Source organism: Moschus berezovskii, chromosome 17 (genome assembly GCF_049115385.1).
Source record: "Moschus berezovskii isolate FMDL1 chromosome 17, NW_MosBer_1.0, whole genome shotgun sequence".
Taxonomy (NCBI): Eukaryota; Metazoa; Chordata; class Mammalia; order Artiodactyla; family Moschidae; genus Moschus; species Moschus berezovskii.
The window spans coordinates 6,756,799-6,771,332 of record NC_142476.1 but is presented as its reverse complement, the minus strand read 5'-3'; the positions used below and the strand labels follow the sequence as shown (position 1 = coordinate 6,771,332).

At 48.0% G+C, this 14,534-nt stretch overlaps 1 protein-coding gene across 5 annotated transcripts in view; it reads right to left on the bottom strand.

Moving 5' to 3' along the window:
* SRGAP2 (SLIT-ROBO Rho GTPase activating protein 2) overlaps positions 1-13,998 on the bottom strand; it is a 262,190-nt gene extending 248,192 nt beyond the window's left edge. For all 5 annotated transcript variants that reach the window (XM_055419997.2, XM_055419999.2, XM_055419998.2 and 2 more), the window contains exons 1-2: positions 13,841-13,998; positions 11,450-12,052 (exon numbers count right to left, since the gene is read on the bottom strand). In XM_055419997.2, the coding sequence (XP_055275972.1) occupies positions 11,450-11,516 (67 nt within the window). In that variant the 5' untranslated portion in view covers positions 11,517-12,052; positions 13,841-13,998. The remainder of the gene's footprint in view (positions 1-11,449; positions 12,053-13,840) is intronic.
* Between the last annotated feature and the right edge of the window lie 536 nt (positions 13,999-14,534).

Sequence of the window (14,534 nt, the reverse complement as noted above, 5' to 3'; positions counted from 1 at the left end):
GGGTTTACTAAATTTATCATGAGTAAAGCATTTATTGCCCCTAGTAACCCAGTCACAAGCCCACCTCCGGGCCCATTGAGTCACTATCAAAGTGTGAGTCACTCAGTCGTGTCTGACTCTTTGTGGCCCCATGGACTGTAGCCCGCCAGTATCCTCTGTCCGTGGGATTCTCCAGGCAAGCATACTAGAGTGGGTTGCCATTTCCTTCTCCAGGGGATGTTCCCAACCCAGGGATCGAACCCTGGTCTCCTGCATTGCAGATGGATCCTTTGCCATCTTAGCCACCAGGGAAGCCCTTCAAGTCACTACCCCTCCCCTCAATTTCACACCTGGGTGAGCCACCACAGGGGTCTGCGCTGGGTGTATGCAGGAGCCACACAGACATGTCCAGCCCTGAGACTGGGGAGAGTGTCATTCAAAGAATACAACGGGGTTTGTACTTACACGTGTGTCTGCTTAATAGGGGCAAAACTGTCATCTTCAATATCTTAAATAAGCAAAAATAATGAACCATGAAAGCTGGGGAGGACCTTAGAAATTTTCTAATTTTATTTTCTTAGATGAGAAATCAAATAGGTGTATACTAGGCAGAGACTTAGACCACTGCATTTAGGACTCTTTTTTTGCATTAAAATACTAGGAAATGAGAACAATCAACTAAATGTCTACAGCACGTCACAGTTTCAAAGGCATTTCAAATGAATTCTTTCATTGCAGCCACACAACAATGTTTAGGCGCCTGGTTCCCCACTCTGCCTTTATCACTGACTAGCTGTGTGCTTTGGAGTAAGTTGTTTAGCCTCCCCGTGTCTCATTTGTCAATTGGGGATAATAATAGTAGCTACCTCATAGGGCTGCTGGGAGATTCACGAGTTAAGACTGTACCTAAAGCACTTAAAGGGCTTACCCGGGGGCTCAGTGGTGAAGAATCCACCTGCCTATGGAGGCGACGAGGATTTGATTCCTGGATTGGGAAGATCCCCTGGAGAAGGAAATGGCAACCCACTCTAGTATTCTTGCCTGGAGAATCCCATGGACAGAGAAGCCTGGTGGGTTACAGTCCATGGGGTCGCTGAAGAGTTGGACAGGAGTTAGCAACTAAACAACAACAAAAGCAGTTAAAACACAATTTAGAAATAAGAAGAACTCACTGAGTGCCAGTCATCTTCAACAACATCGTCAATCATCAGCCAGGGCCGAGAATTGTTATCCCGATTTTACAGATGAGGAAACTAGGAATTTTGAGACCTGAAGTGAGTGACCCCCCAAAATCACAGCAGTAAATGGCAAAGCCAATTGAGAACCAAGGCTTTCTGACTCCAAATCCAGCACTGTCTCCCAGGGAACCATGCAGTCCTGTAGTTCAATTTGTCATGGCCCCCAAAAATTACTGCTCCAAAATAGGTACCTCAGTCAAGATGCTTCCCCAAAGAGCAGCTTACTCTGACAAGACCTGGTTCAACTATCCTCAACCCCCGCCCCAAATAAACACAAGAAAAACACCAGGGGGGAAAGAAGCAGATCTCCATGGGGGTTCAATATTTGGAGAAACTGTTGTCCACGCTTCAGAAACAGGATGTATTTATCCCCGGCTCCAAGGCAGCTCACGCTCCTGGCCCCCTTTGTTTTCTGGCCTGTGTCTTCCTGTGGAGCCTGTGGCTGGCGAGGGCACCTTCTCTAGGGAGAGCACTCAGACCCTATCCATCACACTTGATTCGAAAGGCAGAGTCTGGGCTCAGGCAGCAAAGACAAGGTCCCAGCTTTCACAGTGCCTTCGGGTCACCTGCCTGCTGATTAGTACATTTTTAGAAGAAAGGTCAAAAAAAAAAGGCTTTGCCTTCTCCCTAACAGATGGCATCCTAAAATACCCACAGAAATGGAGAAGGCGCATATCCCAGCTGCTTCTCCTTCCTCACGAATATATATTTCAAGTTCACAACCCTTCATTCACAATGTATAAATAAAGTCAAGGGTACTTAATACCAAATGACTTGAAAAACCAGAGGGGAGAGCTTTTCTGTTTGTCCCTTTACACCTTTCTTCCCCTTTCACCGTGGACCATGCAGCTGCTTCCAATGAGGCAGCAGCTCTCCAAACCCATGCATCAAAGAAGTATCCCAGTAGTTCCTCTTCAGGTCAACTCTGTTTCAACTCCTCGTCAAAACACACCTAAACTTTCTCAAATTTAGACTTGGAATATTGGTTTTGAATGATGCATAAATCCTGGAGAAATGGAGAATGTGTTTTCGCTTCAATTATAGAAAATCTTACTTTTATTTTCAACTCTTTGGAATTTCAGAGTTAATATTTTCCTAGATTTTTAAGGGAAGAGACATAATTAAAGAACTCAAGTATAGCTCTAGGACCATGATTCTAAAGGGAGAGAGCAGGAAGTAAATAAAGAAAACTCAGCCTCATTGGGGAGCCTCCGTAGCACAATATAGTTTGTACCTGTCCCTGTCTAATGATATTATTCACAATGCTTGAGCTACTTGGAATTTCAAATAACATTAACACAGGAGAAGTTTTGTTATTGGAGTAGGGAGAGAAATGCAGAAGCAGGGCATCCTGGCATTGCCACATCCAACCAACTCAGAAAAGGGTCACATTCAATTTATAAGCATTTATTCATTTCCATGCCTAGAAACATGGAAACAAATAAAGACAATTCTGTCCACAAGGTACTCAGCTAGTTGTAAATAATGAGGTGTAAATGAAGGGATTACAATGTAATATGATGAGTGCAATATAAAAAGAAGTGCAAAGAAACTGCTGAGATGCTGAGGGTGGGTTGACCAGCCCTGTACAGAAACGCTAAGGAATCCTGCTTGGAATCCTGCCCAGGGTTACTATGCAGAGAGTAGGGATAAGCAGGGAAGACTTCTTGGAGGTGGTGAGATCTGAGCTGGGTTTTAAAGAATAAGTTTTCCAGGTTCAAGGAAAAGGACCCATTCCAAAAGAAGACACAGCATGGATAAAGCATGAAGCATGAAATAACATAACGCAGTAAGGAAACGAGAGGCAGTTTAGCCTTCTAGTAGTATAAAATGTGAGCACGTTAAGTGGGCAGCGATGGATATAAACAGTCTTTCATGCTATGACCTCAGCAGAACAATTAGCTTGTTTTCTTAAAAAATCACTTTGGTGGTATTATGCAAGATTTATTGTTAAGATCAAGTTAAGAAACTATTTTTTTAAAATATTACCTGTAGTAGTCCAGGTCATTCATTTATGAGTTCATCATTACAGTCAGTATATATATACTAAGAGCCACCATTTAGGCTACAACCCTGTTCCATCTGAAGGGACTCTCCTTCCCCCACATAATAAGAGTTACTTATTTAGCACTTAATATTTGCCATACACAAGGCTAGGAATTTCACACACATTCAGAATAAATCAGCAGGGTAGGTCTTATTATCTCCATGTCACAGAAGAAGAGGCTTGAAAGAGAAGTTAAGTGAACAAGGATGTAAGGGACGGCGGTGATGCCGACATGATTCCTGCTAAGGGCTACTTTCAAAGCCTATGCTCTTTGCATCGTACTCCCAAACCTCAAAACATTCCCTCCAGAAGCCTAGGAGAGGAGAGAAGACTGAAGGACAAATACTGAAAACCTTAGACAGTATAAACTATAGTGCTATGTGAGTGAGTGAATTAGAGAGAGGGGTCATTTCTCATCAGTGTGACCAAAGAAGGCATCCCAGAAAAGCCGGGCTTTATTAGAAGGGTGAGGTTTCAGTAGGTGGAGATGTGGGGCTGGGCAGGGATAAAGAAGTATTCTGAGAACAGCACTCAGAACTTGACTTGGGAGGACTTCACTGGTGGTCCAGTGGCTAAGACTCCGTACTTCCAATGCAGGGGGCCCAGGGTCCAGCCCTGGTCAGGAGACAAGATCCAGCACGGTGCAGTAAAGACTGAAGATCCCATGTACTGCAAGTAAGACCCAGTGCAATCAAATAGATAAATTAAATAAATAAATATTTTTTTAAAAGAAGATGAAAAACTTGACTCTGGTGATGGCCAAGGCTCTAATTCCTATTCCATCATTCACCAGCTACAAACCCTGGGTGAGTCACTAAATCTTCTACCTCATTCTCTTAATCAGCAAAAGAGGATAATAACAATGTATTCCTCCTACAGTTGGTGTACACTCCAGTATTGTTGCCTGAGAAATCCCATGGACAAGAAGATCCTGGCAGGCTACAATCTATGGGGTTGCAAGAGTTGGACATGACTTAGTGACGAAACCACTAAACCACCACAGTTGGTATAAGAATTAAGTACATCAAACCCCAAACAAACAGCAAAATATTAGTTAATAGTATATGCAGCTGAAGGATGGCAAATAGTCCAGACAGGCCTCTAATTTATTTTAAATAAAATGAAAAAGTATGCTTGAAACGATAGCTTGCAGCCGTACTGAAGACCAAGCAATGCTCACCTTGGAAAGTTAGTCTCTATTCAACGGACAGCAGGGAATCAGTCATTAGGGGAAAGAAGCCATATTCAGACAATTCTGAGCAGACCTCCCCAGGGGCTCCCGGCTCCTCCCCTTGGCGTCTGGCTCATCTGTGAGCCTTCAGAAGAGGCCTGGGGCCCAGGGAACTAGTGAAGCAAGGACTGTAGGAAAAGAGATACTGTCATGCTTCAACCTGTAACATATCCAAGAATTTTTTTCTTTCTTCCCTTATCCTGTATCCTCCCTTCTAAACACACAGTAATGGCTGCGACATAATTATTAACTCAACTTGCCTGTGAGACTGTTTTTATTTACTAAGGTTAAATAAAATTTCCAGGGACCAATCTAGGTGGCTTGGATCATCATTTATTCATTACCTTTTAAAACTTGGTAATATTCAGCTTTTACTTATTAATTTTTAGCCTAATGTCCTTTCTATAATATGGTATTACACTATTCATTTATTAACACAGTATGATGAAGAAATTTTCTGATGGTTTCATTCATTTATCTTGATTGTGATAGTTTCATAGGGAAATAACATGTCAAAGTTTATCAAATGTATATCTTAAATGTGTTGTTTATAATATGTCAATTAAACCTCAATAAAGTTGTTAAAAATATAATGAAAATTTAGTCACTTATGTAATTATTAAAAGGTATAAAATTTTATTAATATACAATGCTTATATTATGAACATAAATATATATTCATAATATGGAACTATGAATATGTATTTTTTAATGTTAACTCTAAAAATGTAATCGAGACAAGTGATTAGTATGTAGAAATGTATATGCAGCCTGTAAAACTTCAGCGTAGACACAATTTTTCAAAAATAAGAATATATCTATGTTCATAGCAGCATTATTTGCAATAACCAAAAGGTAGAAGCAATCCAAGTGTCCATGGATGGATGACTGGATTTTAAAATGTATATTATACATATAATTTTAAAATGTGGATTATATATATAAAAAGGAAGGAAATTCTGACACATGGAGGAACATGTGTCTACAACATGGATGAACCTTTAATATATTATGCTAAGTGAAATAAGTCAGTCATAAAAGGATACATACTGTATATTCCACTTACAGAGGTACCTAGAGTCACCAAATAGAGATGGGGCGGGGGCGGTTATTGTTTAATGGGTCCAGAGTTTCAACTCTGCATTGAAGAGTTTTGTGGATAAATGATGGTGATGGTTACACAACAATGTGAACGTAATTAACGCCACTGAACTGTATACCTAAGAATGATTAAGATGGTAAATTTTATGATATGTGTTCAGTTCAGTTCAGTCGCTCAGTCATGTCCGACTCTTTGCGACCCCGTGAATCACAGCACGGCAGGCCTCCCTGTCCATCACCAACTCCCATTTCACCACAATTAGAGCGAGAGAAGAGAGTTCCTATACATTATTGCAAAATCAGTAAAGGTGTTATTTTGTAATTTCAGGAACATACTAAGTGTGCTCATTATTTATTTTTAAATGAAACAACTTTGAGGTAACTTTCCCAGATTCCCCAAAAGGCCAGTTCTGTAGCTCACACCAATTAAAACTATTCACTTGAATTTTAAGTTGCTCAGTCGTATCCGACTCTTTGCAACGCCATGGACTGTACAGTCCATGGAATTCTCCAGGCCAGAATACTGGAGTGGGTAGCCTTTCCCTTCTCCAGGGGATCTTCCCAACCCAAGGATTGAACTCAGGTCTCCTACACTGCAGGCGGATTCTTTACCAGCTAAGCCACAAGGGAAGCCCGGCAGAAATCGAAATTATCAACTTCTTTTTCCACACAATATGACATTACATTTTCCTAACAAAGACCTCAGAGGTCTGGGGTCTAAGGTAATCATGACTCTCGTGAAGAAAACCTCTCTTCTGGAAGGAGTCCTCTACAGGTGCCACTGGCAGCCCGCATTTATGTCCAGTGAACAGTGGGTGTTTATGAGTCAGGCGCTGGGCACCTGCTGATTTTAAAAGGGTGTGGACCCTACATCGCAGGGTCAAGTCAGCCTCTGTAAATTTCATAACAGAGCAACGATCAGGGCTTGTCCAGGCTTTCAATCTGTGTGGTACATAACTACCAGATGGGGTTCTCCAAAGGAAATTTCTGTTCTCATTCCTCAAGAGAGTGCCTGAAACTGGAAAAGTTAAGGACTCCTCACGAACCCTATTTCTAACCATTGCTGCTCTGCACAGCACACAGCAGGCCCAGCTCCCTGCCCACCACCTTCCTCCAGGGCCTTTTAACTTGGAGATACAGAGTATAGGACTAGACTTTTTGCAAGAGCTTCATTTTCTTCCAGTAGCTCACCTTACCACAGAGTCCTATCTTTCCTGAGCAGGGGGAAGAGGTGCCTTCCATCATCTCGCAGGAGGATGATGGCATCTGCTTGGGGATTCCAACAAGATGTTTTACTGCAGCTTTTCACAAACTGATTATATTTAAAGCTCCCTTGAGAGATGGGGGCTGGGAGGAAAGAAGCTTCTGAGAAGACCTTTGTTGGCAGGAGTGAAGAACCGCTCACACCTCCCCAGAGTAAAAGCTTGTTTAAATACCAGCAATCCACATTCCCAAGTGTGTGCGCACACACAATATGTCTAGAGTTTTAAATTTCATCTGCTCTGAAAGGGCCCTGAAAGGGTTAAACTGTTCCAGGCAAAGGCCTGAGGCTTTTCTATCAAAATGGTCCAGATGGAAATTACAAAATTTCACTTCTCAGCTCTGTGGTGCACACACACTGTTCTTCTAAGACATTAAAAAAAACGACAAGACCCCTAATGTTCTCAAGAAAGAGAATTTGACGGCTCAGCACACAGTGCGACACTGTTTCAGATTCCTCCTGGAATATTTGCATTAACTGTTGATCTCAAGCTTTCTGGAGGATGTAAAAACTCAAGGTATGGAGAGGGTGTAGGAAAGGAGCCTTGAACAAGGCCAGGACGATAGCTGGGAGGGTCTGCCATGAGGTGGACTCATCCAAATACCAGCCAGATTATCACCTCTCATGAAGGTTATGCCCCGCACCTTACCACCTTTTGCTGCTCCAATCCCCAAAGAAGCTGACAGACTAGAGGCCAGAAGGCCTCGGGTTATAACCAAGAATCTGTCAGGAGTTTCCAGAGATTAATGTATACGAAGTGCTTTGTAAACTGAGCCATGTACAAGTACTAAGAATATTACTGCTTTCGAGTTAGAGATTGAAAGGCATGAACTTTCAAAGGAATCTGAACACCCACAAAGCAGAAACAATGATGGTTTTTAAGAAGGCAGCTCCAAGGCAGGCTGACTAAGGAGGCACGCCCCTCATAAAACCACACTGGGGTAGGGTTGGGGCTGCAGTCTCAGAAGTCCTTCAGGGCACATGCAAGCAGGTGGTTTAAAGGGAGCCAAAACCACAGACAGGCAGGGTTCCCCAAAGTCCATTAAGGGTCCTCTTGATCTAAACCATTCTGACTGAAAAGCAAGACTCGGGACTCTGGTCAGAGATACACAGAACAACAGTGACCAACAGTTAGACAGTTTACCTGTTCACTTTTCAGAATGAGAAACAGTTCTCATTAAGAGACCGAACCAAGATATTTTTCATTACTACTGGAGGAGCTTAAACTAGAACCCAGGTTTTATTCCTGGACTCCTTTCTTATCATTACAACTGGCACTTTGGGAATGAAAAGGCAATGTGGACTGAATGTTCATTCCAATTAAGCAGACCTTACTGTTTCTGGTGGCTCAGATGGTAAAGAATCTGCCTGTAATGTAGGAGACCCAGGTTCAATTCCTGGATTGGGAAGATCCCCTGGAGAAGAGAATGGCAACCCACTCCAGTATTCCTGCCCAGGAAATCTCATGGACAGAGGAGCCTGGCAGGCTACAGTCCATGGGGTCCCAAAGAGTTGGCTGTGATTGAGCAACTAACACTTTCACTTGACTATTATTGAGCATTTACAACTGCCAGATACTGTGTTAAATGATTTTGATACACTATATCACTGAATCCTCACAACCACCTAGGAAACGTGTATTATGCTGCCTGTGTTTCAAGTTAGCACGCTGAGGCTTGGACAAGTCAGGTAACTTGCCCAAGGAGTGAGGCAAGCGGGTGGCAGCACTGAGATTTAAACCTGGATCCCTTTGACTCAAAAACTTGCGCCCTTAACCATCAGACCAAAAAACTAATATTCTTTTTTATCCTGGCATCTGTAAGAGAAGTAAGACTGGCAGCACGATGAGTCCCACACAACCCATAAAAAGCTGAAACATCATAAATCTGACCAAGGGCTTCCAGTTAGCAGGGGAGCAGAGCCAACCCAAAACCCAGGTCCTTTGTCTCCAAGTTCTACGGAGAACACAGATCTCCAAGATCTTCCATGGGGAGCAGAGACTCTAGTTTGAAAGTTTCAAGAGGGAGAGGAGTTCGTCTTGTTCACAGCTACGTTACCAGTGCCCAGAACCCATTCAAGACACTCAATAACTAGTTGATGAATAAAGAAGTGGAGTCCAGCTGCTGTGGTTTGCCTATGTGACCTTGGAAGGACTTCTTTATCCTCTCTAAGCCTCGGTTTCTTCATGCAGTGAATAGAGAATGACGTAAGATTCACCTCCAGGTTTTCAGTGAGGATTCAGTGAGACAGTTGTTATAAAGCACTTGGGACAGGTTGGAACACAATGACCACACAAAATATCATCTATTATTATCACTATTTCTACTATTATCCATTAATACATTTTGGCTTTTTAATTGACCCTACTCTGATATGATCAATGATACATTGACCCTACTCTGGTCAAATGATATTTCATAGTAAATATGAATAGAATAGAACAGATAATTGGGAGTCGATAACCTGCTTCTAGTTTCAGATCTACTACCACCTAGCTGTGTGACCTTGGACAGGCCTCTTAATTTCTCTCCACTTGCCTCAGCTATAAATGAAGGACTAAACCATTCAAATAAGTCTCATAAGTATTCATCGGACACATTCTCTGAGTAAGATATCATGTTCAGCCACCTATAAAATTCTATGATGCTGAATAGTGTCAACGAAAAAATATCAGTGCAAAGCAAAGCAGTCCCCTGCTTGTGGCAAGGCTGAAGAGAAACCCCATATAGTCAACTGCATTACATCATCTCAAACAGCAATGTTTGTAAATATACAAAGTGTTTAATTTTGAGACACTTGTGAGAAATCCTTCACCAGTAGAGAATCAGCAGACACAATTCAACACCTATCAGTCCTGAACCTTCCAAAAAATAAACGTGTGAAATCACTTTGCACCTAAGTCAAATGGCATGCTTCTGGAGAGAAATCTGGGCAAGTCAAAGTTATTAACACTCCTCCCTATGGCAACAGTTAAGAATAGAAGGTATATTAAAAAAAAAAAAAGAATGACATATCTGGTTAAAACTGCAGGGGGGATTCCAACAGCAAACTGCAGTACATCTGGACAGGACACTGAGGCCAGTAGCCTATTGTTTACAGAAATAGGCCAGGATTATGAACAGTGACAAGAGGCCAAGACCTCAATTATACCTCATAGCCACACCTCTCCCAGCCCCAGCTCAACTGAAGCTATCCATCAGTCAACTCCCCCAGTTCTTTGCAGCCCAGTGGATAGAAGGTCCCTCAGGGTACCTCCAGCATGGACCAAGCTGATGACATTAAAAAGATCCCACAGGCACAACATGGACCTCAAACTACCGTCCAACCTTCCAAGAGATAAAGCAGCCACCCATTTCAAACTCTTGCCCTGCTCACACCCCCAGCAATCCTAAGAGGGGAGGCATGGCCCTTCCCAAGTCCTCTAGGATAGGAAAAGGTCTCCTTGCATTGGCGCAGGGAAAGAAGGAGGGGCCCCTCCCTCTGCACTCTGAAACAAAGGAAAACCCAGAGCTCCAACCATGTGGTGTAACATTCAAGGCCACCCACCTCTCCCACTCCCCAGCTGAGGTCTCAATGGGCTAGAGCCACATGGCTCTTTCTAGTGACTGGCCAGGAAGGGACAGTGCCTTATACAACCATAAGCTGTGGCTCTTTAACAGGCAGGAACCCCTTCTATGGGTATTGCTGGTTAAAAGAGGCTATCTGGGAAGGGGTTTTGATTCATGCGCCGAGTCAGGCAGTGGAAAAGATGTGCTGACAGGTCACTTGCTTTCTCCGGGTCCACATTTCGCTTTACCCCTCATAATTTTGCAGAGGTATGAGGGCCTTTAAATGCACGTATTCTGGAGCAGAAGACAACAGCACAGAAGGGTTAAACAATTATGTCTTCCCATTCTCCAGAATCGGCACCACCCAGCAACATCCCAACTCCATTCAGGTTTAGGTGAAGGTGGAGACTGGGTATGAGTGACCTTATTCTTTCTGTTCTCAGATCTCAGACAGAATGCAGGCAACCAGAGACCAGACAGGTACAAGGTGTACCCAAGGTGGCTACAGACTTTCTGTGCCTGATGGCATAGCAAATACCATGTTTGGATATAGTGTATCAAAAACAAACAAACAAAAATAACCCAGCCTCTCCCAGGGCTCTCCAAATGGTACACCTTCTCAAGGTTGCCTTTCTCTGCCTGGACACCTCTTCAACCTCTGAAATAAATTCCTAAACACCTGTCAGATTTCAGCTGTCCTTCTAGGAAACCTTACCCAGACACCCAGAGGCAAATTGCCGCCTTTTCTCTCCAAGAACCTCCTGCCCCTCCCCCCATCCTATTTAGCCTGGGGAAAAAGACTACCAAAATAATGACCAGCCCTACAGACAACTGTAAAGTCCACTCCGAAAATGCCTTTCCAGAGCCTATGGCCCCTGCCACGGACAATCCCTCGGAGGCGCAGACCCACCTACGAAACCACTTCTAGGGTCAGCCTGCCCCAACCTGCTCCACCCAAAGAAATGAACACCCTGCAAATCAGGGAAATGTATGTCTCCACGGTCTACAGAGAAGATGCATTATGCTATTTTTCGAAGCCCTTACCTTTGACCTGAGTATCGTACTCTGCTATGATCTCCTTATCCTTTTTGAATTTGGCTGGAGACGTCATGTTTTCCTTCTTTCTTCCAAATTCGAATTGTGAATTGATAGATCCACGGGAAAAATCCAACCGCCGAAATCAATACCTCCAAGACCGTTTCTCCAGAGGGCAGAAGGGGCCCCCCGCGGTGGTCTCCAGCGCTCCGGGGAGCGCGGGCTGCGGGCTGGGCAGGCGGCTACGGCGGGCACATGCAGACGGTGGGCGCTGGGGCCAGGCACGGTGGCGGCTGGTTTCTGTGCTAGAGCCCGAGCCTCAGCATTAGCCGGGAGAACTGCAGCGCCCGGAGGCTGGCCTGGGGTCTGACATCAACGACACAGCCGGGGAGTGGAAGTCCTTCCGCACAACATGGTGTGAGGGTGTGGGGGTGTGGACTCGCCCAGCTGGGTCCCCGGGAGAGAGTGGGTGCGTATCGGGGTGCCGGGGGAGGGCTGGGCGTGTTTCGCGGGGTTTTGTTGCACAGGCTCGAAGATGCTGCAAATCAAATCCCAAACGGGAGTCGCAGCAGCGCAGACTGGATCGGAAGTCGTTTGCTCCGGTTCACTTGCCTGTAAATGCAGGGAAAAGGGGAGGGGGCTATCAGCCCAGTGCAGATCCTAATCGCTGCGGGGGTGGGGTAAGGGACGCCGCTCCCAGCCTGGCCTGGGCCCATTCATCTCAGCCAAACGCCGCCCGGCCCGCAGAGCCCTGCGCAGCGAGGTGGGGAGGAAGGAAGCTCCCTCCGGATTTTGTTTTAAGGCTGAAAGAAAACACTTTGGAGCAGCGGCCTTCGCGGGCCTGGGGTGGGGACTGCGGCGGGAACGCGGGGTTCCGGGCGGGGACTGCGACACCTCGGAGGCCTCCCGAGCCGTACCAGCGTTGGGCAGCGGCAGCCGGAGGGAACCATCCCGGCCCTGCCTCTGACGCGGCCCCCGACCCCGGGCGGGGGCAACTGCCCGGACTTCAAAGGGGATCAAAGCCGGGAAGGGACAAGTCACCCGGGCACAACTTTTCTTCCCCTCCGCCCCTCCTGCCAGTTGTTTTGTTTTGGTTACTAGCTTCTCTTGGCAGCAAAATGTTAGGGGGGGGAGTGTCGGGGGGGTAGTGATCTGCAGGGAAAAAAAAGGCTGCTCGGTGTGGGACACATCCAGGAAAACAATGTGGTCGGCAGAAGCAGGAAACGGGTTAGAGGCGAGGGTCGGAGTCGGGAAAACCGGGAAGACAGGGCGGGGACGGGGGTTGCGGAAGGCAGCCACCGCCTCCCCCAAGTCAGGGACCACAGCGACTCTAAATGCCACCCCCAATTGATCACCGAAGCTCAGAGATCCCAGACACCGCACCCAATCCCAGGCTGTGGGGGTGGGGGCGGGGGGAGGTCTTTGAGGTTCGCGGCCCCGACTCCTGGCACCAGGAGGTCCCCGAGGAGATTCCGCTCCGACCCAGGCCCAGGAGGCGGGAGAGACGAGGACGCGAGTGCAGAGCCGCGCGTGTCGCTCCGGGACGCGCCGCGGCGGCGACCCTCCCTCTTCGGCCGCCCCTTTCCCTTTCCGCGCCGGGAGTCTCCCACTTCCCGCGCCTGGAGAAAGGGCCGCAGCGAGGGAGGAGCAGGGAGCCGGAGGGCGGCGTGGTGCTTCAGACGGGCAGGAAGCAGGGGGAGGAGGGGGTGTGAGGTGGGGTCCGAAGACTGCACGCGAACGCGGGATGAGTGGAGCTTCTGCACATGCTTGATAGGCGTGGAGCGGGCAGGGGTAGGGCTACCTTGGGGGTGAGGGGTGAGTTAAGAGACTATCGTGGGCCGCAGTGGTACCGGCGGCGCTACGATGTTAGCAACTCTGGGGACGCAGAGGCAGGTCCGAGAAGGCGAGTGCGTGAAGAGGGGCCCGTTTCGGGCGGACCAGGGGGCTGAGGCCGGAGGAGAGCCCCGGAAACAGCGCGGAACGGCCGTCTTTCTGGGTCCAGGGCTGTGACTGGGCTCTCCGCCAGGGCTTGGAGACGGAGGCAGAGGGCAGCCGTCGGTCACGGATGAGGCCAGCGACGGCTGCCCAAAGGTGCACCGAGGCTGCCCGTGTGCTGGGGGCTTGGGGGAGGGGGCTGGGCGCTGACGGCGCCGTGGCGCGGGGTCCCGCGCAGGACGGTGAAGGGCGGAGACGCAGCCCGAAAGAAGCGCTGGGGGCTGCACCGGCAGACGGGGAGTGGGTCCGGAGGGAGGGGGTGAGGGGTTTCGGGCGACAGCGCGAGGGCGATGCCGAGAGCCGCATCCGCGCCCTCTCCTTCCCGCCTCTGCCGCCCGGTCCGTCCAGTCCCGGCTCCAGTCCCGCGGCGGGCGAGAAGAAAAGGGAGAGGGACGGAGCCTTTACCTGGCTCTGACGCGACGGGTCCTGCGCCCCCGGCTCCGCTTCCCACTCGGAGCTCTCCTCCCCTCGCGTCCCCGCCACCCGCTTCTACGCAGATCGGTCCCCTTAGTCCCCCGAGGAGCCTCTGCCAACTCCACAGGACCCCGCCGGGAAGCAGGGCCCACCCTCCTGCCAATCAGCGCCCGCTTTCTATCGACAGATGGGGCCCACAGCCAATAGAAACAGCTGATCACGGGAAGCCAGGAGTGAGGAGGAGGAGCTGGCGAAACCCTGGAGGTGTGACTAGCACCGTCGAGGCGTGGCCACAGGGTTAAACTCCTCCCCGGGCGGCCGAGCCCCACAGTAGAATGGGAGGGCCGGATTAAGGGAGACCCAACAGCCAAACACACGCTTCTGAGGGGAGGCGCGATCGATTGGGCCGGGGGAAGAGAGGCGGGGCGTTGCGGAGAATTCTAGCCAATGCAGAGTAGAGCGCGGCGGGTCCTGTGGAACGTCTGCCAATGAGAAGCGCGGTGGGCGAGCCTTGCTCTCTCGCTCGGGGAAGGGGAGGCCTCGCCGAATCCTCGCGAGCGGACCACGGAGATCGGAGGCGGGGCCAAGCCCTGCCAACCAGCAAGCCGAGTTTTATCTAGGCACCGTTACTGGGGTGGGGCGTCGGCGTTCCTGGCCACTGAGATCGCCTCGGGGGCCGGCTCCC